The sequence below is a fragment of the Podarcis filfolensis genome, assembly GCF_964270895.1.
Source record: "Podarcis filfolensis genome assembly, chromosome: 11".
NCBI classification, from domain to species: domain Eukaryota; kingdom Metazoa; phylum Chordata; class Lepidosauria; order Squamata; family Lacertidae; genus Podarcis; species Podarcis filfolensis.
This window is the reverse complement of record NC_139613.1, coordinates 821,612-844,958: the sequence shown is the minus strand read 5'-3', so window position 1 is coordinate 844,958 and position 23,347 is coordinate 821,612. Positions and strand designations below refer to the sequence as shown.

At 49.6% G+C, this 23,347-nt stretch overlaps 1 protein-coding gene across 15 annotated transcripts in view; it reads left to right on the top strand.

Moving 5' to 3' along the window:
• Window positions 1-23,347, top strand: part of UNC13B (unc-13 homolog B) — a 156,013-nt gene that overhangs the window by 75,705 nt on the left and 56,961 nt on the right. For 11 of the 15 annotated variants that reach the window (XM_083575437.1, XM_083575433.1, XM_083575446.1 and 8 more), the window contains 3 exons: window positions 16,081-16,127; window positions 20,103-20,181; window positions 22,918-22,992. In XM_083575437.1, coding sequence (XP_083431563.1) covers window positions 16,081-16,127; window positions 20,103-20,181; window positions 22,918-22,992 — 201 coding nt within the window. Of the gene's footprint in view, window positions 1-6,563; window positions 9,110-13,626; window positions 13,650-16,080; window positions 16,128-20,102; window positions 20,182-22,917; window positions 22,993-23,347 lie in introns of those variants that run through there. The other 4 variants (XM_083575442.1, XM_083575441.1, XM_083575444.1 and 1 more) reach the window with 2 other exon arrangements.

The following is a 23,347-nucleotide window of genomic DNA, read 5'->3' as shown; positions in this document are numbered from 1 at the left end:
GACTACTTACTTTATGGTGAAGAATCTTATTTGAAGGGCACATGGTTAGGGAGCCTGTTGAATTATTTTGTTCAGCAGCGACTTCGCCAAATTGAAGCACACATGCACACAAAGCTGAAGATATTTTCTGCCCTTGAACTCTTTCCCCCGTCTGGGGCTGGAGACAGGCTGGTGGGTGGCAGAGCCGTAAGTGCCGAGCGCCTTGCGATTCCTTCTTCTGCCTCATCCAAAGAGAACCCTGGCATCTCTCCCGGCTGAAGCCAGCTCTGGGTTGGGGGTTGTGAGTATCCCTGGCTGGGATTCTGCTTTGCACGAGAGGCAGAAATAGGAAAAGCTTCTTGCTGCCTCACATAGTTGTTGTGTGACGCCACTTGTGAAGCTGACAAGGAAGAACAAGAGACAGAGAGTTGCTCCTCAGGGAGGAATGGGAGTGCTGAAATTCACTGTTGTTTGAAGTCTTGCTTTGCCATTCTAATTCCCAGGCTGGGCACTTTGGTCCTGGTTTTGCAGAAGCCCCGTTTGCCAGGCCCTGGAGTTTAACTGGGAGTGAAAAAAGGCAGCCTTCCTCACAGGGGTGCACATTGCTGCTCCTGTTAGAATCCCATGTTAGTGATGACCCACAGTCTTGGAAAGGGGGTGTGAACTTTCACAGCCAGCTGCCTGGAAATGGCAATCTAGCACAGATTCACCAGAGTTCATTTCTTTTATGGAGATTGTTCAGAAACATAAAATCAATGACACAGGAGGCTTGCAGGTGGTTTGCTTTTCTTTTTGGGTGTCACCAGGACAGCTTTTAGCGGGCAGCCTCCATTGTCCAAGACATCACTTACCCAAGTTCCTTGTGCAAACAACTGGCATGCTTCAAATTTCCTTGCAGAGGAGTCTGGAGGGAAAGAGATCTGAGGAGCCTGGCATGGGCCGCGGCCGACCTGCAGCTCTCCCAGGGGCGCTGGCATCACCCTTGGATACAGAAGCTGCCATGCCTCTTGCCGCTTCATGTCTGCCTGGCTAAAAACCTGCTTTGAATCCTCGTGCGGAGCAGAGACAAAATACCTCGCCGTGCTGTCAGAAACCAAACTTCATTCTCGCCAACAAGAAACATGTTTCTTAGCATATAGATCAAATAGTGGCCAATCCACTGCCCCCCCCCCGGGCATCTGTGCCCCCAGTTTCAGGTTTTCCCAGAGGACTTTCCAAGCACATTTCAAGTGTTTGCACTTTGCACTCAGTTGGTCAAATGTCTTCTGAATCTGGCTGCAATGTATCTGTTATTCCTTCAACTATGGAGAATGTCACTGGAATTTTCATACCTTGCTCCTAAGAGTAGGTTTCCATGTCTGTTGACTTTTGCTTCTAGATTGTTCAAAGAGTAGGTTAGTCTGCGTAGGCTTACTTTTGCTTACCCTTACGCTTACTTACCTTTCTGAAGGAAAATTGTCACCTGCCAATTGTTGAAATGCTTCTAACGTTAACTAAATTTAATGGGTGCCTCAGTTTTGTTCATAGAGCTTATCTTGATGAGGCATTAATGATAAGCTTTCTTAGCAAGGAGGAGAATGGGAAGGTCTTTCAAGGTGGCTTCTCTCCCTTCCGTAGGAGGAAGCGGTTAGGCTGACAGAGCCTTGCAGCAATCAGCACTGGTTACTCAAGGCTGAGTGACTTGACAAGTTCTATCACCGGCTTTTTGTACCAATCAGTTTGTGTTCTGTTCTTGTCATTCATCCCCAGAAAGCTTTGTTGCTTTCTGCCACATGTGTCCCCTCTGACTGCCATGTAACTAGGATGTCATGGGACCTGTAGCTTGTTTTGGGATGCCTGAGTCCCTTTACATTCCCAAATGCATTCCTTGGCACAAGAGGCTGTGCCAGTCTGAGCCTCTGCAATGGCTCCCATGAATCTTGGTGCGATTGGCAACAAGTGAGATGGATGTAGAAACCTAGGAGTCAGGCCCATTGAGCTCAGCATTGTCTGCCCTGATCAGCAGCTGTAGCATCTCAGGCAGCTGTATCTTCTCCACATCTGTTTATTTTGCATCCTTCTCTTTGCTTCCCGTTTTCTTCTATAAACATTTTGATCTGAGTCTCAATTCCCTTCTGAGCTTGGTGAGCGACTTGCTAGCGCATGTGCTTGCTCTGGCTGGAGTTTAGAATATTTTCCCTTTGATAAGCGTTCTCATTCGGCTCTCTACCTTCCGAAATGTGATTCATCCAGCCGCGTAGTGCCTGCTTCAGCTCTCGCTGAGATTAGCAGCTTGCTTATTGGCAGATCAGGCTTTAGAAAATAAACAGTTTGGGAAGCAAGCGACGAGGACAGAAACTGTCGTCCTGAAGTGTCATCAAATTGCAATTGCAATCTTTGCTTGCCAGCCTCCAGGGATGATGGAGCCAAGAAAGCAGCATCATCCCGGCACGTTGGCCAGGCCTCGTTTGAAGCAGGCGCAGTCCTCCGTTGGCCATAAAAGGTGCCGTGTAAGAATTCCCAGCAAGTGTCAGAATTGCCGCATGTCGAGAAGGGCTGCCATAGCAACCTTTCCTTTGGCACTCAGCTGTGAGTTTTCATTCTCCGGCTTCTGCTGTAGCCTTGCAAGCCTAACCCAAAGCAAGGCGGCCAGGTTTGCCTTGCAGGATTAGGCCCAGGCCCACCCAGCCCATTGCTGTCCAGGCTTACAAGACTGGCAGGAGGGAGGAGCCCGGAGGCCTTGTTGCTGAGGTTGCTCAGGTTCTCCAGAGCGAGACGGCTGCCAAAGACAGATGGAAAACCTACACTAGCCCATCTTCCATGGCTAATAGCTTTGCCCGTGTCTATCAGACAGATTTGTGTCAGCCTTGAAAAAAGCTTCCCCAGCCATTTCGCCACATGGTGCCTTGCGGTGGTGAATTTTGTGTGTGAGTTCTGTGTTGTGCTTCCAATCAGTTTACTTGGGTGATCCTTAGCATTAGGAGACAAGGAGTGTCTTGCTGTTTAACTCTTCTTGATCAATGTTTCCAACTTGATTGGCTTTCCCAGGAGCTACAGTTAGCTATTTCAGCATCTTAATGGCTGCATTATTGCAAGGCAACAGTATCTTTGACTGGATCAGCTTATCTTCAAATGAGTTTTTCTGGGCCCTTAATACCAAAGGAGCATCCTTTATCACCTGAAAGCTGGTTAGCAGAATTGCAAGGCTACCTAGCTATCGTCACACTTGCTCTTTATTTCCCCATAGTTTCAGTCACCGTAAGAGGCAGATACACATGTTCACAATGTGCAGCCTTCTTGAATGCTATTTTGAGAGTCTACTGGAGGAAGATCTCAGCAGGAGAGGGACTCTTTCCTTGTCTCATCCTAGATGTGCTGCTGCTATCCATCAGCCCCCCATGGGTGGGGTTGGAGATTGGAGTGCTTTTATAAAAACTCCCCTTCTCTCTCCCTTGTTGCTGTGGTGGTTGCTCAGGGTATCTGATCAGCTGTATGCTGCAACCACAAGATCCAGTTTGATTGCTGCTGAGATGAGTTTAGGACCAGAAGAAATCCTAAGGTCAAATCCTGACACTGCCCTCCATGTTCCCTCCCTACCCACTGTTGGACTGGCAGAGAGCTGAAAGCTATAAATCCCCTCCTCCACCTGCCAGTTCCCAAACTTTGTTGCTTTGGCCACGATTCTCCTTCTCCAAGCCTTTGTCTTCTCCAGGAACACAAATATCCTTGGGGAGTCATAGAACTCCAGACTCAAAAAAGAGTAATTGGTTTGTTGTGATTCCATGATGCCCAGAAGTTTGTGCCCCAGATAGGACCCCCCCCCAATTTCCCCCATTTTAATTTTTTTATTATTGACTACTTCCCCTAGGTTCCCTGCTGTGATACCATGCTGCCAAGAGGTGGGGGGTTTTTTGTAGCTCCCCAAGACCTGCCCCCGTGTGCCCTTTTGAAAGATGCCCACAATGTGCTCTGCCCCTCCCCCTTTGATATGCTACCCCCAGAGGGCCAATGTGGTTCTCAGCCTGCACACAATTTAGCCACCCTGATACAGAGCATGTGATGGCACCCAAAGGGCCTGCACCTTGTTTTCCCTTGTGCTCCCTGCTAGGTCTCTGCCACCTCCTTGGCAGCAATTTGGGGTTTTACTTGCCGACTCCCTTGCGGCTCATTAGGAACAACGTGGCTGCTGGATGGTGCCCTCTGCCTGTCAGGCCAGCTTTGAATAGCAGGGGCTTGTAGGTGGGGGCTCTTGTGGGGTGCCCCACAGCTAAGGAGTGTCCTTTCTCTGCTGACTGCAAAGCTTAAACATGAAAAAATAAAATATTTCCTTTCTGGGGCTGGTCTTAGTGCTTTTAACAACTTAGAATGTTTTTATTGCATATTTTCATAAACTGCTTATCCAGCCTGAGCTTCTGGGGATAAGCTTTTTTTTTGCACCCGTTCCCATTACGGTCCTTAACGGTTTCAGTGGAAGTTGCAAGCCCAGCAAACTTCAAACAAGGTTTCTAGCGATAAATGCCTCTCTTCCTGCCCCCACTCCCAAAGCAGTGCATCTCCTCTTAGGAGATTGTTCCTGCACTTGGGGTGAGGTGTGAAACTTCATCTGGGGGGCAGCCATCTTTCGGTACAGACCCCTCTTTCCAATGCCTGCGTCTCCAGTCCTGCCCCCCCTGCTCCAATGTGCTTAGTCACTTAGAGATAGTTAGTGTTCTTTGACGCTGGAAATGAATGGCTGCTTACTCTGTGGGCTGAAACGGTGGCACTGTCATTGATGTGCCCTCAGAAGAAACGAGATTTTGCAGGGCGATGCCGCTCGCCCTCAAGAGAACGCACAAGTAGCAGGCCAATCCTGCAGACACGTCCCAAACAGTCCGGCGGCTTTTTCTCTTAAACAAAATTGAAGCTTTTTCCATCGGAAAAAAGTTGTCTTCTTAATTATTAAGATTTCCGCCCCAGCCTTCCAGTCCATAGTCAGAAAAGTAAGCAGAAAAGCAGACAGCTTTCAGTAGAACTGGGAAAGAGACGGTGCTTCACACAATATGCTGCTCTGGGATGCTGAATACTGAGCATGGAAAAGCGGGTTTTGTTTCGCTGCTCCAGCAGTTTCTGAATGGAGCTGAGTGTCGGCAGACCCCGCTGTGCTGGGCCAGGCTGGGGTGCTTGCTGGAACAGAGGGCACCCCTTTTTGAGGAGGGTCCTTCTGGATGTTGTAGTTGGAGAGCGTGCAGCCATCTTCCAGCTGCTTCCCAGCAAAGATCAGCCTCTGCTGGTCAGGGGGAATGCCTGCTTTGTCCTGGATCTTAGCTTTCTCGGTCTCAGTGGTGTCACTGGGTTTAACTGGACTTCCTGGCTCTGCCTCGAGTGCCTGTTCCTCTCCTCCTCCTCCTCCTCCTCCAGGACCCTTCAGCACCCACTATTTTACCCCTATTTATTTTTAAGGAACAACTGCAAATGTTAACTCTCACCAGATTTATGGTAAATCTTTCTTACCGATGCAAAATAATAGTTGCAGAAACTGGCTGAGTTTCTTGCTCACTAGGCCAGTCGCAGTTGGTGTAGAATTATGTAATTGTCCAAGGTTTCAATGCTGTGAAACCTTGCCTATTTCACAGTTGTGAGGAGGTGGCCCAATAAAAATGTCTTCTGCATTATATACGCATCTCATGCCACTAGGGCCCACTGGAGTAACAGCAAGGAAAGAGGCACCTATCTTCTTCCAAACCGCTTAAGTTTTTTTGCGCAGTGAAGTGGCACGCAAATTTTGTTAAATTCATAAAAAGAAGTGTATTCCTGCCGCCAAGGAGATTGCAATCTAACCTTCAACATGGGGAGGGGGAGAATGTTCTGTTCACTTGCCTCTATCTTCATTAAGGGACAAGGACTAAGTGGTTGTGCTGAGCCTTCCCTTAACTGATTTTCGGATATTAGCAGATGACCTTAAAGCTATAAAAAGAAAGCTTCTGTATGCAGGCAAGGCCTTTTCTGTGTGTTCTTTCATCATTTTTCTTGCGAAAATGATAGCTGCACACAGACAAATCTGTGCCCATACAAAGACGTACCTTGAAGCTGGAACTGGCTTGTGCCTGCGCCTCTTAGGGAGCAGGGCAGAGCTGCTGGCTGCATGCCAAGGAGCACTTTAGGCAGGTAATGGATACGCCAGGGTATTGTACTTGAGGGGGATAAATAGAGAGGGCTCTGCTGCTAAGACTTCAGTTTTGATAAAATTCCAGTCTCCCTGGTGGAAAAGGAAACCATTCTCATAAGGCAAATTTGGGGGAAGGTGAAGGCAGCCTTTACTTGTTGCAAGAGTCAGGGAGACCTTCCTGCACACCACTTAGCCCCAGGACCTTCATTCAGTTGGAAGGCTGAAATGGAACAGCAGGTTATACCGGCATGCTTGCAAAAATAGATTTGTCCTGCTGCACGGGTGCAATTTTGTTCGATTACGTGGCCCAAGCTAGTGTGTGTGTGTGTGTGTGTGTGTGTGTGTGTGAATGTGTGCATCGCTTTTTTCTCCACTGACTCCGATACACAGCGTCTCTGTCCCTTCTCTTGACAGCGGCTTCTGATGAGTCTTAATCCTTGGCCGAGAGAGCCTTGCTGGGCGGGCAGCGAGGGGCACAGGCCTCTGCTGCTTTGTGGCATGATGAGAGGGCGCCAACACGGCCACTGAGGATGTGCGCCGGCAGAGGCACCCTAAGGCTAGAAGATGACATTGCTTCTGTGCTTAGAACGTCTGCTGTGAAACTCCTAACTGGGCAGCCCTCTCAGAAGCAGAAGGCCCTGCTGTTTCTGGAGGAGAAGATGAAGAAGCTTCTGCAAGGGCCGGCGAGCGAGCTCTCCCTGAGCCAGAATCACCACCAGCAGCTTTCCCTCGTGGAAATAGAAACGGACGCCTTTGTGTGTGGCGTCAATAGGAAATCTGCAAGCAGTGACTTTTCCGCTGCTCAGGGGAGGAGCCCTGGGACCAGGGAGGCCAGTAAAGGTGGGCTGGACTGGGATGGATACATCGAAGCCCCACGAGCGTTAGTTCCAAGCCAGTGTGACTTAGGGGGCGTCTCTGGCCGCCTGGCTGCAGAGAGCCTTCTGGAGCAAATGGAGAGCCCCAAGGGGCAAGCCGATCTCGCTGCCTTGAGCCTTGGCACCGGCTGGAGGGGAGTTGCTGGGGAAAGAGAAGGGGAAGGGCCCTGCCCTCCAAGTAAGCCCCTTGCCTACACTCCCTGCAGCCCTGGGCCCAGAGACCGCTCTGCCGATGTCATTGAGTACATCGTGAAAGAGCTCCAAGGGATAAGTCGCATCCAGACCGAGATTGCTGAGCTCCAGCAGCACCTCACCTTGATCAAAGGCTCTGTGGACGAAGTCTCCAGCTGCGTGGACACTGTTCTGAGCGAGATTGAGGGCCTGCAGAGCAGCTCTGGCCCCACCAGCAAAAACTCCCCATTGCCAAAGGCCAAGGTCAGGGAGCCCCTCCTGGGAGGGCCCATCAGAGAGCCAGTGTTGTATTTTTATGGCATCCCAGAGCAGGAGGGGGAGAACACCAAGGAGCTAGTCCACCGTTTCTTGTCAGAGTACCACTGTTTCAATGGCATTCAGCGTAGCAAGTACATCAAGGATGCTTACAGATCTGGTGCAGCAACAGGCAAGCAGCTGGCCCCACGACCCGCTGTTGTAAAGCTTGCTAACGCTGAGCAGCGAGACTTCATTCTCCAGAAATCGATTCTTTTGCAAAGTGCAGGAGTTACCATTGTGGCCAGTGGTGAGCAAAGCCAGCAGAATGGCCAGGTGGGTCCTGGGGCACAGCTGGGCACCTTGCCCTCGCCAGGCCAGAGTGGGAACCACTGGGGCTCCTTGCACATTCGTGGGGAGGTGGTCAGGACGGACGGAGATGGGCAGCTCCAAGTGGACTCTTGCCAGGCTCAGCAGGAAAACACCTGCCAAGAGGTTCACCGCCACGTAGGGGAGAGGCTTAACTTTCAACCAAAATCCACCCTACCTAGGAAGAGCAACTTAATTGGTGAACTTGAAGAAAAAGTGGGGAGAGTTGTGCAAATAATGGGCAGTAGTGAGCAGACTTTGCACAAAAGCAGCTCTTCTGCTGGAGTCCTTGATGCATCCCACAAGAAGCTGGAAGGCCCTGGGCATGAGAACACAGGCAGGGATTCCTTGCCATCCCCGGAGTACTTGGGCAAGGTGCCCGCCTTGTGTGAGGGAGGAGGGGGACGTGCCTCAGATGCTGAAAATGCCACCAAGGGCAGCTCCTCCCCTGTGGAAGAGGACCAAGCAGGAGGGCTGACTCCAGGGGAAAGCGAGACGGACTGTGATGCCACCACGCTGGAGTTTCTCAGTCCTGAGCAAGTCAGTCTCCTGGAGGAGGCACCGGTGGCCATGACCACTCCCGGCTGTGATGGCGCTCTGCGCAAATTGGTTGACAGCAGTGAGACGCTCAAAGACATGATCCAGATTGACCTGAACGAGCAAGACCCAACTGATCAGGTCTTCAGGGATGTCCTAGAAAATTCCCAGTACTTCCTTGAGCACTCTCGGGACAGCATTGATCTTGTGGACATGAGGTTTTACACTAACAAACTGGGCAAAGCACTGAATCATTTCCGGTCTGCGCTGCAGGTGGTGTTCCACAAACTGGAGACCGGGGACCCAGAAGTCCTCCTTGAAGGGGAAAAGAGCTTCCATATGAACAATGAGCCAGCTCCTGCCCTCCGTAGCCCAAGTGTGCATGGCAGCTTGGATACCTTTGCTGAAACTCCCCCTAGTCAGTCTTCTGAGAGCCAGGCTAACACGACTGTGAGCAGTGACAGTGTGGGCCTGATGCAGAGAACTCTTCCCAGTGCTTCATTGCCTCTTGACAAAGCTCCGGTCCCCGACCTGGTGCCCCCACCGGATTCCGAGAGCTGTGTGGAGCAGCCCTTCCCCTCTGGAGAGGCCCAGCAGGATCCGGGTTCTGCGCCTGTGCAGCCCGGCGGGTGCCGACCTATGAGCCTTGAGAAGGTGTGTGCCGAGACCATCTACCTGAACAAGTGCATCAACAACTTCAAGAATGTCCTGAGGGAAAAGAGGCAGATGCGTCGGAGGCTCTTGAAGGAACTGGCCCAGGAGGCAAGCTGGACTTCCTCGGCTGAAGAGATTCATTCAGGTACTCCCAAAGTTCTTGAGATTTGCTGGTGAAATGCTTGCTCATTTTTTGTCAGAAAGTTTAGCAGCTGCAGGCAGAATGATTAAATAGAAATGGTTTATTGAAGTTTGGTCAGAGATAGCAGATGATAAGAGCCAAAGACAAAGGCTGCCCTATCTCTGCACCCTTAACAAATGCAAAAACAAAACAACAACAAAAAACACAAAACCCCAGTTTCTGGAGGTCTGCCAAATGATTTGTGATGTTCTATCTCCAAGGAAGCAGACATTGACTTCAGATCTGCTTCTTGGCAAACTGAAAGCATGTTGGGAAAGTGTTTCCAATACCATCCACTTGGAAGCATGAGCTTTTCCATGTCTCTTTACTTTCACAGGAAATATTGAACCAGGAGCCAGTTGCCATTTCCCATATAAATTTGCCAGGGAAGCTGAAATCGCCTGAAATGTTTAAATAACCACCCCCAAGGAAGAGCTCCGCTAGAACACTGTTTCCCTCCATGTAATGATGCCCCTTGAGAAATCCACAGAAGAGGTGTTCTGTTGGAGTGCAGAATTCATGTGGATTGTACCCTCCGTTATGTTTGTCATGCGCCTTATATCAAGAGCCCTCTTCTGTGGAGTTTATATTGAGGACTGTTCAGATGATAATCAGTTGTGGGGTCCATGTGAGCTGCTTCCTAGCGATTGTAGGCACTTGAGATTCCATTTGGGTTAGGCTTCGTGTTTTACCTTTGAGGGTTTGTGAAAATCAAACTTCAGAACAGTGGAGCTTGACTTTAGGCAGCAATAAGGAGACTTGAAGGAGAGCAAAGCGGAAGAGCAGAAGCAAAATTCATCAGAAGCGTCACCCAGTAAGATTCAGGGAGCTGCTTTGGTCCTTATGTACTACTGAGCTGCAAAAGGACCATGTCTTGGGGGCGGGGGGAGGCACCACCTGCTCACTCGCTAAAATAAGCAAAAGATTTGCACATATTTGAAATTGCACCTTTGCAGTTGACCCTTGGGTATAGTGGCAAAGGCGCTTTCAGTTTCCCACCTGATTCCAGACTCTCATGTGTGATGCATGTTTCCTGAAATTGCGCCCAAGTGGTAGCCCCCTCCACCACACTTGGCAGCAGCACCTGTCTCCAAGGATAAAGATGAGGCTCTCTCTCCCCTCCTCCTTCTGCTGTGTGCAGTATACAAAGACGGAACATCATGCCTAGGACAGTTTGACACATTGCCCCGTGTGGGAGAATGACTTCTCTCAGAACCCTGCAGTCCATGCGCCCAGGCCAGAACCACAGTGGCTTCCCACAGCGGCAACATCAAGTCATAGTGTACTCTGCATGTGCATCTCCCACATTTATGGGGCATACCAGATGCACACATGGAAGGCACTCAGTGCTTCTGCAGTGTATGACAGGGCTCTGGATGGTGGGATGACACCAACTCCCACTTTCCAAGAGAAGCCTCATGTCTTCCCCCAATACTTCATCTTTCCCTGCTTAAAGCAGTTTTCCAAATACTTTTAACGTGTTGTGTCGTAGCTGTGCTTCAGAAGGAAGAACATCAAGTTGAACAAGTGTTGGGCTTGGGAGAGCTGGACTCTCATCCTTGCTCACTCACAGACTGAAGGCTGCTCCACACATTAGGGGAACAACCACTTCCCTGATGCGCACTTTGCTTTGATGCTTGAAGGCGAGATGCATGCAAGGAAGACGTGGGAAAGTTGCAGGAGCTGTGATTGGCTGCAATTCCCACTCAGGGCAGGCTGAAACCTCTTGCCATTTGATTTCTGCCGTTCTAAAACAGGGTTGTTGGGGATTTCCTCCTCTGCAGGACTGAAGGAAAGCAGCACGGTACTTTCAACACTTTAAATGATTTTCATAAATCATGGGTCGTAAAATTCTCTAGCAGAGCTATGGATAGTGCAGAAGGTTTGAGGCTGTAATGAGCTCAATATTACTATGGAAATAGGGGTTTTTATGAGGCAAGGATCCTGCCACAAAATGGTCCCAGGTAATGATAATTCTAGTAAATTAATATGCCCTAGCCATCCATCCTGTGGCCTAGAAAATTTATTCCAGGTCTTTATAAAATCAGCTTATTAGGGTTGGAGGCAGAGAAGTTGTTTCTGCTGAGGGATGGCAAAAGTTTGGAGCATTTGCCATCTTCCTTCATAAGAAACCTTGATCTTACTCAGAATAGCTGGTTTCTAAGTAGAGGCAGTTTCTGACTGCAAACCACATTAGCCTTTTGTGTTCAGGTAACAATTAAGAACAACAATGGGAGACCTTTGAAATAAGTGGCTGACATTGTGGTGCCATTGGGGAGCTTGTGACAAACTATTCATTTTCCTAATTTCTTGTTCTTTTGATTTGACAACAAATATTTACCAAAATTGAAATGGGAACAGTTGCTAAAATCTGCCAGCAATTTTGTGCTAGATTTATCAAGTAATGCTTCAGTTCTCTTTCGAAAACAGATGGGAGAAGGATTTATTTCTCCTCCACCTGTTAAATCACTGCTCATATGTGTTCCTTTTGTGCATGTTTTCGTTAGGGAATGGGAGATTTAGAATTTGAAACAGGAGAGAGAGAGAGCGAGAGAGAGAGAGAATGGGGCAAAGGTGGGCCTGATGTTTCAGACTCCTAGGTCCCCAATTCTTTCTTTGCTCTTTTATGCCCAAGAAAAACTAGATGACATTTACTAAGAAAATGTGCTTTTGTTGTAATAAAGAAGCTTGATTCAGAGCATACCCTGTCAGGTATTTTCCTTGGGACAGTTTCAGATGAACTTCTGAGGTAATGGTTGGCTGTGTTTCTGGTATGTCAGCTCTTTGTTTGAAAATTAGATTCTTCTGGCACGGGGCTCTCTCTCTAGGCATAATCCTAACCCCCTTACCAATTTTATTTCACTTTTTGAAAGCCAAGGGTCATCTACTTTTTGGACAATAACTGCCACTCTGGCTCCCCCCTCCCTTTTTTTTGGCCAGCAGTCACCATTATGGATTCAAATTACTATCCATGCAACTTTCTTAAAAGTAAAAAGCCATATTCTACCGCATGATGCATGTACACTCAATTTATGGTCTAATCTCAAATTAAATCAGATTGAACATGCCCCCCTGGATTTGGGCTTCCTGGGCCCTTTGATCTATATCAGGTTTTTGGGGAGGGAAGCTGAGTAGCTGTGAGACGCTGAGATGCTGCTGTCCAAGGTGCTGAATTGAGGGCTTTGCCTACTGAGCTGCCAGGAACACTCATCCAGACTTCATTTTGCACCACACTTTCCAGGCTTTAAACTCCATGTCCAAGCATTTTGTTTGTTTTGTCCTGGCGCCTCCCCGGTAAAAACCCGCATTTTACTGCTGAATCGGAGCAAATAGCAATCTGCGGGGAACCCAATTGTGGTTTGCTTCATTCAGTGGTAAAACGTGGGCTCTACCTGTGAAAGCAGCAGGGAAGAGAAAACGAAACTGCTCAGACATGGAGCTTTAAAGTGCAGACCTGGGCCCAGAAACGCAGCGCAAGAGGAAGTCTGCCTGAGCCTTAAGAGTGCGTCAAGTGGGGAGGGAGGGAGGGAGAGAAAGACCCCCCTGCCTGTGCCACTCATTGGCCTTTCATTGGACTCCTTTGGTGTAACAAATGTTCCAAGAACCACTAATAACCTTCATAACATTTTTTTATACACAAGGTGGAGTGTTTTGAATTGAAGGGTTTGCTAAAAAGCTGTATATCCATTTCCCTGCTAGCTTGCTTGTCCTGAGGGACAAGACCTCACAGCATTTTTTTTTTTTTTAAAATGTTCAGAGAAGGCTTCAATAGCATTTGATGGATTTGTTATTTAGACGTGATAAATCAGTGTGTGGTGTTTTATCCAACCTTCTTCGTTAAAAGTATTAGCTTCTGGGACAGTGCCGCAGTTTTGTAACAGAAGCATTTGGCTTTTCCCTTCCTTATGGAACAAAAAGTTATCTGAATGTTGTGTCACCACAGCTTCCCTGGACCCTTTTGCCGCAGGCTCAAAGACATCCTCTCAGGAGGATGTGGGAGCCAGCCTACTCTCGGGATCCCTGGAGCTTTGTGGGTCATCATTAAGGAGAGGGGACATGACTTCTTAAGTGAGTCAAGATTTTTTTAGGTTCCTGGTACTGTTGTGGATTTCGAGGCAGGTGTGACTATGCTATGCTAATTAAAAGGTTTACTTGTCATTAAGATTCTGTGCCCACAATATGTTGTTGATGCTAAGAAGAAAATGAAATCTGAGTGTTTCATTGAAACTGCAACAGAAATTAATTTTAAAAACATAACCACCCCAACCTTCCAGCACCTTCAGTGTACAAAGTTGAGCCTATGTTTTTCAAGCTAAATGGACCTTTCCTACTAGGGATTTTGGGGGTGATACAGAAATTTTACATCTCTGCACTGCTTTGCTTCATTTTCCAAACTTGGTCAACAGCATAATTTTTCCGTGTTAACTGTGTGACTCTCCTTTCCTCTCCTTTGTGTCCCCCCACCCCTTTCTCCTTTGCAGAAGGAAGTAGAGGAGAACTTCAGGTTATATACTGTTCATTCTAACCAGTGTATCTCCTACTTTTGACACTCCAGTGTGTTATTTGTGCATGCCCTGTGGAATTGTCACTTGGCTGTTTGGCTGACCCCTGAAGTATTCCCCCCCCCCCGCCAAGTCTCTTGGCAAGTTCAGCATGCGACAGTCTTGGGAGGAATTCCTGATCTTGTGTATGAACTGAGAGGAGTCTGTTCAGTGCAGGTAGCTTTTATAAAGGAAGAAAACATTCCTACTTAACACCTTGTTGATGTTGCAAATCCATGTCTGCTGTGCGCACGCAGTTCCTTCCCAGTCCCAGCAGAGGATAAATGTACTGTGTGGCGTGGGAAGGTTACCTGGAGTGTGTGTGTGTATCTGTGGGTCACAGAGGCTCAACTCTTACCTCTTGGGCAGCAGTACTTAAAATATAAATATTATTTTGTGTTTGTCACTTTGGCAGAAGACTTACTTCTAATTCTAAGGATTGGCAGAGCCACCATTTCTTCTGGTGCTTCTGGGCAAAATTGTTTTGCAATTGTGCAAACTGTGCAAACTGATGGGCAGAAATGGTCTTTAGGGGTCTGCAGGCTACAAGCAACAAGGGCTTTATCCTTGTGCTTCCTTGAACTCAAAAGACTCATTGTCCATTTCTAGCCATTTTATTCAGAAGTCAGACACCAGAGGGATGAAGCCCAAGAGCAACGTTCTGTAAAAAGCAAAGCAGGTTTCTAATTGAGGTTTGTCTACATGTTTCTTAGCGAGATCATGCATTTGACATTTTGGTTTAAGATTTGATAGTCTCCATGCACAAGTTCCAGGGTGAGAAGGCTGTGCATCCAGAGGCCTTTGCTTATGTTTGTCTAAATAGTGCTTCCCCAAGTGGGCTTGCTTCATTCGACTGCCGATCTGGACTCCAAATACATGTTCTGTCGCTTTAATCTGACTGCATCCTTGCACAAAGCCAGCAGACTTAAGCCCAGGCACCTCAGAGGAGACCTGCAGCTGGATCAGACCCGAGGTCTGTCTGGGCCACCATCCTGTTCTTGCAGATGCCTGCAGCTAGTTCAGAAGCACGACAGGAGTGAGCCAGCACTTGTGCTGCCCTTCTCGTGTGTCACAGGAGTGAGTCAAAGTGGCCACGTCATCTCTGCTAGCACTGGCGCCGTGCCTTCACATGAGTGGATTTCTTGAATGCCACATGATTGATCTGTGACTTGCTTGGCGCAGGCAGCTTTCCTGTTGATTCCTCCACCTTTGCTCTTATAGGAATTCCTCTGAGAGTTAGTCCTGGGCAGCCACGGATTCCCAGGGAGGGGTCTGGGTGGAAATTGCCCTCCAACTCCTCATTCAAAGGGCCAGTTGCCTTCCTTGGCGCAGTTAGCAGAAACTTGGCAGTTGGCTACTGAGGGGGCCAAGAACAAGGGAGCAATTGACCAAAAGGGGCTCCTCCTTTCACCATTCACTGTTTGCCTGCTTCTGTTCCACTGCTTGGCTGCTCTGGTTCCAACAGTGCTGTGGACCTTGGAATAAGTGGCTTCCTATTGAATTAGCCTGCCTCCTCTCGGTGCTCATTCTGGGGCTCATCCTGTTGGCAGCTTCCTGCACAGACTGTGGGGCTGCTCGTGTCGAGAGCCTTGGACGCCAGCCATGGAGGTGGCAGAGCCCTCTCTCTTGTGCTCTCTTCAGGCTGGGGAATTGGATGCTGCTGCCTGCATGAGCCTTTTGTTCCCTTGTGCTCTCTAGGCAAGGATGGCTGCTTTTCAGGAATTTGTCTAGCATGTATTTGTTCTTCCAGGAAACAGGCTGCTACTAAATGGTTGCTGCTGCTGCTGCAGCTCCTTGGTGGTGCAGGTGCCAGGAACAGCTGGCAGGCTCCTCTGGCACCTCACAGAAGTGCCCTCCCCGGCTGTTTCCTGGCTTAGGGATTGAAAAGCAGTGTGAGACCAGACACTTTCCCCTGGTTTCAGAGGGGCCGAAGGGAAGGCAGATGCGTGACTCAATTCCAGTGTCCGTAGCCTTACGTCCGTTTGTTCTGTTTGTTTGTGTGCTCTCAATGAATAAGTATTTTGGAAATGTTCTCAGCAACATTAGGACTTCACAGATTCAAATCAAACTCGTAGGATCTGCTCTTGCCAAACTCTTGGGGTTTTGTTTTTTTTAAAGAAATGTTTGTGGGTTGATTCCCCCTCAAAAGCACATTGCACTGAACAGGCTCTTTTGGCCCCTCTCCTGTGTGTGCTGCCGTGTCCACACCACTGGGCAGCACAGCCTCCCTGCCGTCCTCTGAGGTGCTAATGAACATGAAGCGCTTTGTGTGCATTTTCGTGCATGAAACGTCCTCCCTGATTTTGAACTCTGCAGCTGGCTGGAACTTTGCTCAGCACAATTAATTCTTCTCTCTCTCTCTCTCCTTCTCTCTCTCTTAAAAAAACATTTAAGGGTCCGGATGATGGCGATCCGTCCAAGTCACCGTGGTTCAAAGGAGGGTAAGTGGCCTTTGACAACTTCTGTTTTTATATTGCAAATTGCCCTATGATCCTCGGATGAAGGGCAGTATAGTAATTTAATAAGTAATAATGGCACACAAGCCTCTCAGAGTCTCTGTGTTAGTGCATGAGCTTCAATTACTCAGGGAGGGAGGCAGACACTAAGTTAGATCCCTTCATTTCAGGGGGCCTCCTCTGATCAAACTTTAGTCCCCCCCCAACTCTTAACTCCGCTGCACCCCCCCACCTCTCTGGCTGGTTCTCCCCCCATCTGGTCCTGCTCCCAGAGCTCCCTGCCGCCAAGCCCCTCTCTGAGCCTCACACCCCCCCTGCTTGCAGCCCTTCGAAGCATCAAACCCAGCCCAAGCCCACCATGTCCTACCTATGTAGCTGAGTCCCCTGAGCAGTGCAGCAGGCTTGCAGGTTGCTCCCTGAGCCATGCAGCTGAACCCCCCACCCAAAAAAATCCTTGAGGTTCCCAGCAGTAGTGGTGGGAGCCTGGTCCCCTTTGCTTTTCTCAGGCTGCATAGAGGCTGTTCCTTTCAGAAGTACCCCAAGAGAGACCTGTGCACTGCGTGAGAAAGTCCTTTCTCATCTGCCCCCCTTTGTGCCAAGAGGACAGCCTCTGCCTTGAGTCACTGGGTTATGGAAGACTCCTTTCCTCCCTGCGCAAGAGAGGCAAGAGAGGGTTTCGCCCACCATAGACGGCTCATATGGATTATCGCTTCCGTGAAGGAAATGTGGCAAAATAAGGTTCCTGTGCACACAACCACTTGTCGAGGTTGTGGCTGCATTGGGAAATGTGGGCAGATGTGAATTGGCAGACCCCGTTTTTGCTTCCCTTGGAGTTGGAGGGCAGGCCAGGGCAGGGACGGTGGTGAGCCCTACTTGTGCCTCTTTCGGCTGCAGCCCCCTCAGCTTCTCTCTTAAGGGGTTGGCCTGGAGCTTCTCGCCTGCCCTGCAAAGGACCTTTTGAGGGCAGCCGGTGAAGTTGGTGTGATCTCCCTCCTCCTCCTGCTCCTCCTGGGTGTCTCTGCACCTGCTCTTGCGCCTTCCCCCATTAGGAACTGAAGGCTTGCCAGGAGAAAGACGGGAAGGCACCATTTTACATGCTGTTTGATTTTAAATGTGTTCGTGTGTTTGATGAGAGCCATATGGCTTTGATCTGTAATATTTGAATTCTGCTCCCTCCGAGGGCTGGTGTGCTGTTGCAGCCGGCGGGACTGAGCAGGGGGGCACTGGAGGCTCCACCCCGAAACGTCTGCCTGAGACTGACTTGCCTCTCTCCCTGCATATAAATCAGGTTTCCAAACAATGAATTAGGCAAAACTAATCAAACATGAAATTAAACGAGGGGAGGCTTTAATTTCAATGAGCCTCTTTCCTGAGCTGGCTTCTTTCTTTCGTCTCCTCCTGTCACACCCGCAGATGTGCCGCGCTGCTTAGCAACTCCCCCTGTGCTGGGAGGTTTGTGGGCCATCACCCCAGAGGCGGCAAGGGAACTGTTTTTGTTTCTTCAGGTGTGCGAAGCGCCTCCTCACATGAGCTGCTTGTGAATTGCACACACTCAGCTGCCTTGAAAGAGGGGCAGATGTACTCCAGCGTGCTTCACTCCAGCTATGCCAGCTGTAACTAGGGGAAAACTCAAAAGCCCATCACCCTCCCCTTGCTGAACGGAAGCATCAGCCAGCCCTGGGCAGTTATCCTGGCCAAAAGTGTGCCTTGCAGGGGGCAGTGTCATTGAGGGTCATGGAACGCCCTTCCACCACATGTCAAAGAGAACAACAACTACCAGACTTTTAGAAGACATCTGAAGGCAGCCCTGTTTAGGGAAGCTTTTAATGTTTGATGTATTACGGTATTTTAATATTTTGTTGGAAGCCGCCCAGAGTGTCTGGGGAAGCCCAGCTAGTTGGGCAGGGTATAAATAATAAATTATTATTATATTATTATTATGGTGCCTTGGAGAAGAGGCTGCAGGGAAGGTGTCAGACAGAGAGTTGAAGCTGAGGCTCCATGCTTGCTTGAGCCGCCACCACCTCCTGTCCTTGGCAAGAGACCAACCTTTCTTTCCTGGGGCCACTTGCACTAACTTGCTAGTGTGAACTGGCTCCCTAAGGCACCTTCTCTGGCTTTCTGCTTAACCTGTTGCCATCATAGATAACAGAAATGGAGCCTTTGGGGTGTGGACACATGATCCCAAAGGCCACTAGCCTGGCCACTTCTCTCTTCCATTGTCCCTCTGCAGAACCCCCTAAGTCTGGGCCCCATAAGCTTTGCCATGGCCTCCTTCTCTACCCCCCCCCCTTCTGTAAAAACTCTTGAGCAAATGGAAATCGAAGCAAAGGGCAGGAGGGCAGGAGCAAGGCAGGGCGGCTGGAGAGGGAAAGAAAGGAGCTGGGGTCAGGGAGACTGGAGGACGTCCAGCTTGAGGGGAGACGAGGAAGGAAGCCTATGGGGGTGTCTGGATCCAGGGGATTGGGCTGTGCTGAGTGGGAGGCAGTATTGTGCCCCGAATCCTGTCTCCCTTCTGGGTGAAGGCTTCCTGGCTTGGGTCTGAGGTTCCCTTTCCATGCTGCCTTTGCAGAGATAATTAGCCATGTGCTTGTTGCGCACAAGCCAATTATCCCCATCCGCTCGTCTCTAACGTTGCCGCTCACGTTTTACCAAGCGTCTGTGCGCATCAGCGTGACAAGGTATTATCAAAGCTGACAAGCGTTCTCCTGAGGGCAATAGACTTCCAGCACAGTGCAGATAACACACTCCCCGGAGTTATTCAATGTGAAATATATGTAACTTAGTACAGCAATATTTAAAGTTTCGCTGACAGCTTCACTCCGTGTTATTGTTCACCTGCAGCGCAACAGGGAGGCGGCAGAGATGGATTCCAGAGCAGTGAAATGGTTGCATTTTTCCCTTGCCTGCCAGAATTTCCTCCTGCCTCACTGCCGAAGGGTGGTGTGTGACGGAATTGGGCCTTTTTAACGTGCTCCTAAGTGATCTGCATGGGGTGGTGATGCCATGTATGGCTCAGGGAGGAAGGAAGGAAACGGGGCTGTGAGGAGTCCGAAAAGAAGTTGTCCAAACTAGGCAAATGCCATTAAAGTAGTGCATGTGCTTCTGTATACTGATTGGGCCACAAAATGCGAGCTCTGCCTATTCCCTGATGAGGTCCAAATCAGTTTGCCACCGAGGGAAAGGAGGCAGGCATTGGGCCTGTAGGGCAGCCAGACCCTTCTGCTCTCCTGCCCCAATGGGCAGAGGTGATGGAAACTGTAGCCCAACAGCATTTGGAGGGCACAGGTTAGAATCAGATCATTTTGAAGCCCAAACCTGTCTAAGGCTCTCATCCCAGATCCACAGGTAATCTTCTCCCCCATCCGAGAGAGGGGTCTGGGATGGGAAGGGCTTCCTTCTCCCCCTCGCTGGCTCTCCTGATGAGCAGGTGCTTTTCTCTTTTAAAATGTAGATTACAGGCGTCTGAAGAGCTTTCCTGTTGTGGCTCTTTGGAGTTCAAAGAGTGTGCTGCCATGATGGCCTGATGAATTCTGACACCTTCCCCATTGCTGCTTGCCATGCCTCTTTGGAGGAAAGAAGAGAACAAAACCTGATTTAATTTGTACATGGGATGGATTTGAGCAAGGCGCCCTTGATTTCAAAACTGTCAGGGGCGCCTGTGCTGTGTAACCTGAACTGACGGGAATAATTCACAGACTTAAAGCCGCACAAAAGCCGCTCGGCATCCAGTCACGTCATGGTTATTCCTTGTAGCGTGGAGCATTTCTTGCCTTGTTGAACTGATGTGTTTTTAGGTGTTGGTTTCTCCAGGCCGAGGCGAGATCCTGCATTGCCCGCGTGATTCTTAAGTCTGCAGGAGACCTCACGTGGGTCCCTCAAGAGCACCTGGCTGACAGATGATAACTCGTGGCTTGCCATCACTGCTTGCCCTCATGCATTTCCCCCTTTGCTTTCTAGGCCAGCCGGGGGTCTCTATGGCATCGACAGCATGCCTGACCTGCGCAAGAAGAAGCCCACCCCACTTGTCAGTGACCTGGTGAGACTTGCCCCCCATCTCCCCTCCATGAATATAATGGAAGTGGTATTTACTGCTTTTCCTTCAAGTGCAGAAATGTTATAGGAACAAGGCTCTTATGATGAGTTAGACCTGGATAATGTGGATTCCTGGCAAACTCTCATTTGAAAAGCTGCAGCTTCTTGATGGAGCAAGTTTTCTCCAGAGGCCTCTGCATGGCAGCCTCCTGCCCTCAGTCCAGCTAAACTAAAAGGGAGGAAGGCAGGGAAGAGACAAAACTTTTCCCAAGCGTTTCCTCTGTTTTGTAGACTCTGAAACAAATGTGTTAGTGTCGCGTTTGCCTCTCTCTGCTGTGTGGATGTATTTTGCAGACTGTCCTCTTTTCAAGTCTTGCTTGTTTCGCTTTATATGCTGCTGCCGCCGTTCAGCATTTATTTAGCCCTCCCAGGGTCTTGTGTGCCACATGCAACTTGGAAATGACATGGTCTCTTGCCCAGATGAGGGCTCTGTCTCTTCCACCCAATCCAACACTGATTTCTTGAAGAGAGGCCTCACTCATGACCGAAGAGCCAGCTTTCATGCCTTGCATTTGGCAGAGGAAGACGGTGGAGAGATTATCAGAGTCAGTAAATCAAGGCGATGTAAATCTTTGTTCAAAACACACCAGAAAACATCAAAGCCGGAGTCATGGGCAGTGGGTGAAGGCACAGGTGGTGCTCTAAGGGGGGGGGGATACAAATTTGGAAAGAGAATTGGCTACATGCAGCAGGCTTAAAATTAGGCATCAGGAAGAGCCTTGTTCTGAACAAAGGCTCCTTTGGGTGTTTGCCTCCTGTATTGGGAACTGGTGAAAAGGGGATGGCAAACGAGTTGTGGAGATTCCTTTATATAGAGGAATCGTGCCATTTGGTTGGCTACAGTGGCATAGTGTGGTGGGCAGGGTCACAGGGGCAGCTGGCCTGGGTGCAAAATTCTTAAAGGTGCAAAATTTTGAAAGGAAGAAAAGAGAAAGTAGCAATAATCAATCAATCGTAGTCCCTCCCCCTCACACAGAAAATTTCCCAAAGTTCACAGGGTGGACTGAGGAGAGGATTTGGGTGGCAGCTGGTTGCTAGGGTGCCCCCTAAAGGGCTTTAGAAAGATACCCGTTCCCGACCAATCCCCTGTCCTGTTCTTCGCCATGCTTGACGCTCACGGGACATCGCTGCTGCCACCGACCTATTGCCCCTTTCTTCCAGCCTATCAGTGGGCAGTGCCAAGGATACTTGCCTTGCCCTGGGTTCTGGCAACTCACGCTATGCCACTGGTTGGTGATAAGGCTTCCATGGTTTTTCAGAGCTGCACAATTAAAAGCAAGAAAGGTTTTGATTAACATTACTGAGACTTAACAACAGATTTCAGGAACACACTAGATGAGCACAAGAGTCCTTCCACTTCCTTATCAGTAGCATTGACCAAGGCCAGTGTCACCAATTCCTCTAGACACTGAGATGGGAGTAGTACTTCCTAAACATTTCTGCAAAAGCAAAGGAAAGCAGTGAACTTAGTTTCTGCACTGGCAGCAAGATCAGTCTTGCTTAATTAAGAATAATAGCTAACTGGAGAATTGCATCTGTAACCTTGCAAAGAGGAAGCCTGGGCAATGTGTTTGTAGCTTTAGTGATGGGGGGACTAATGGAATTAACCTGTTATGCTTCTCTTGTATGCTGACATTCTCTTCCTACAGGCGATGGTAAGTGGAGATCCAACCATACACTCCTTCCTACAACCACCTATTTAGTTGCATTTCCCTTTCTGGTGGCTGTTCCCTCCCCCCCTCTTTTTTTGTTTATTTCTGCAGCTTGCTCAATGGGGATACTCTGCCACATTTCCCTTCCTTGCCCATCAGGGCCTTAAGGATCCCACACAGTCTTGCTGTGAAATGGCCCTAGTTTTTGGGGCTTGGGCCACCTTCAGAGTGAGCATCATCACCTTGCCTGAGTGTGGCTGGAGGGCTCCGTGGATGAGGCCCTGATCCGCCTCCTGGCCCCCTGTGCACTTGACAGTGGGAGCAGCCAGTGGGCAAGCTCATTTCAGTCAGTGGCTGCCGAACATGGCATGCGGACGGATCCAGACATGCATGCCCACTTCTCCCTTACTCAACCCTCCATGCGTGGTGCCTGCCCCTTCTGGTCCCGGTTGTCTCTCTTGCACGGAGGAGAATTGCTGGTTTCCCCCACCCACAGCCTGGGAGGAAGGTCCGAACTATATCCTGCAATGGAAGATGCCAGCTTCCTTGAAGGCTGCCCTCAAAATGTTGGGCAAAAATCTAACTGTTGGGGATGCTTTGGGTACATCTTGCCTTTTTTCCCAAGCAAGAGGCTGGATTCAGTAGGTCTGTTGGATCCCTTTATGTGATCCCCCTTGGACCTTCCTTCTGTGCCCTGCCTGTGACACGAGGAAGGGCCGACTAGCGACCCTTTGATGAGCAGCTAATTGGGGGGCCAAGTGGGTGACCTCCTTCGGGGCCCTTCTTCCTCTCAGGGGCAGAGGAGCTGGCTTTGGGGTGGGAATGGCAGAGCAGGCAAGGCTGCTGGAGCACGGAAGCCTCTCATCTGTTGCGCTCCTATTAGTTTGGCTTCCTGCCCTCCCTTCAAGGAGCTCAGGGCGTCTGACTTGGGGGTCAGCAACATGCGCAGGGACCACCTTGAGCTGTGAACGATGCTCTTGAAAGAAGCACAAGGGTGCAGAATAACTGAGGCTGCTTTTCTTTCCCAGTCGCTGGTCCAGTCCCGGAAGGCCGGAATTACCTCAGCCATGGCCACCCGAACTTCTCTCAAGGACGAGGAGCTGGTAAGGGAGCCGGAGAGCTCGCCTCCCCCTTCTGGCAGGCCCTGGTCTGTGGTCTGAGTGCCCCTCGCGCTCTGCGTGGAGCACAAAAGCCGTCTCAGAGCGAAGCTGGCGTGGAAAGTCCGCCCTCGTCGGCACAGGCGAGATCAAAATAGCATGAAAGGGGGAGACTTTCAAAGGCAGCCAAGAGAGCTGAACTTGCTCCCACAGAACAGCCATTACAAGAACAATGGGGTGTGTGCCGGGGGGGGGGCAGTTAATTACCTACGTGGGACTGCTGAAAGGAAAAGCAGCAGCACCTGAGGAGACGGAACCGAGCGGCTCTTGCGCTGCTGTTTCCATCAAGTCTCCTGCTCCT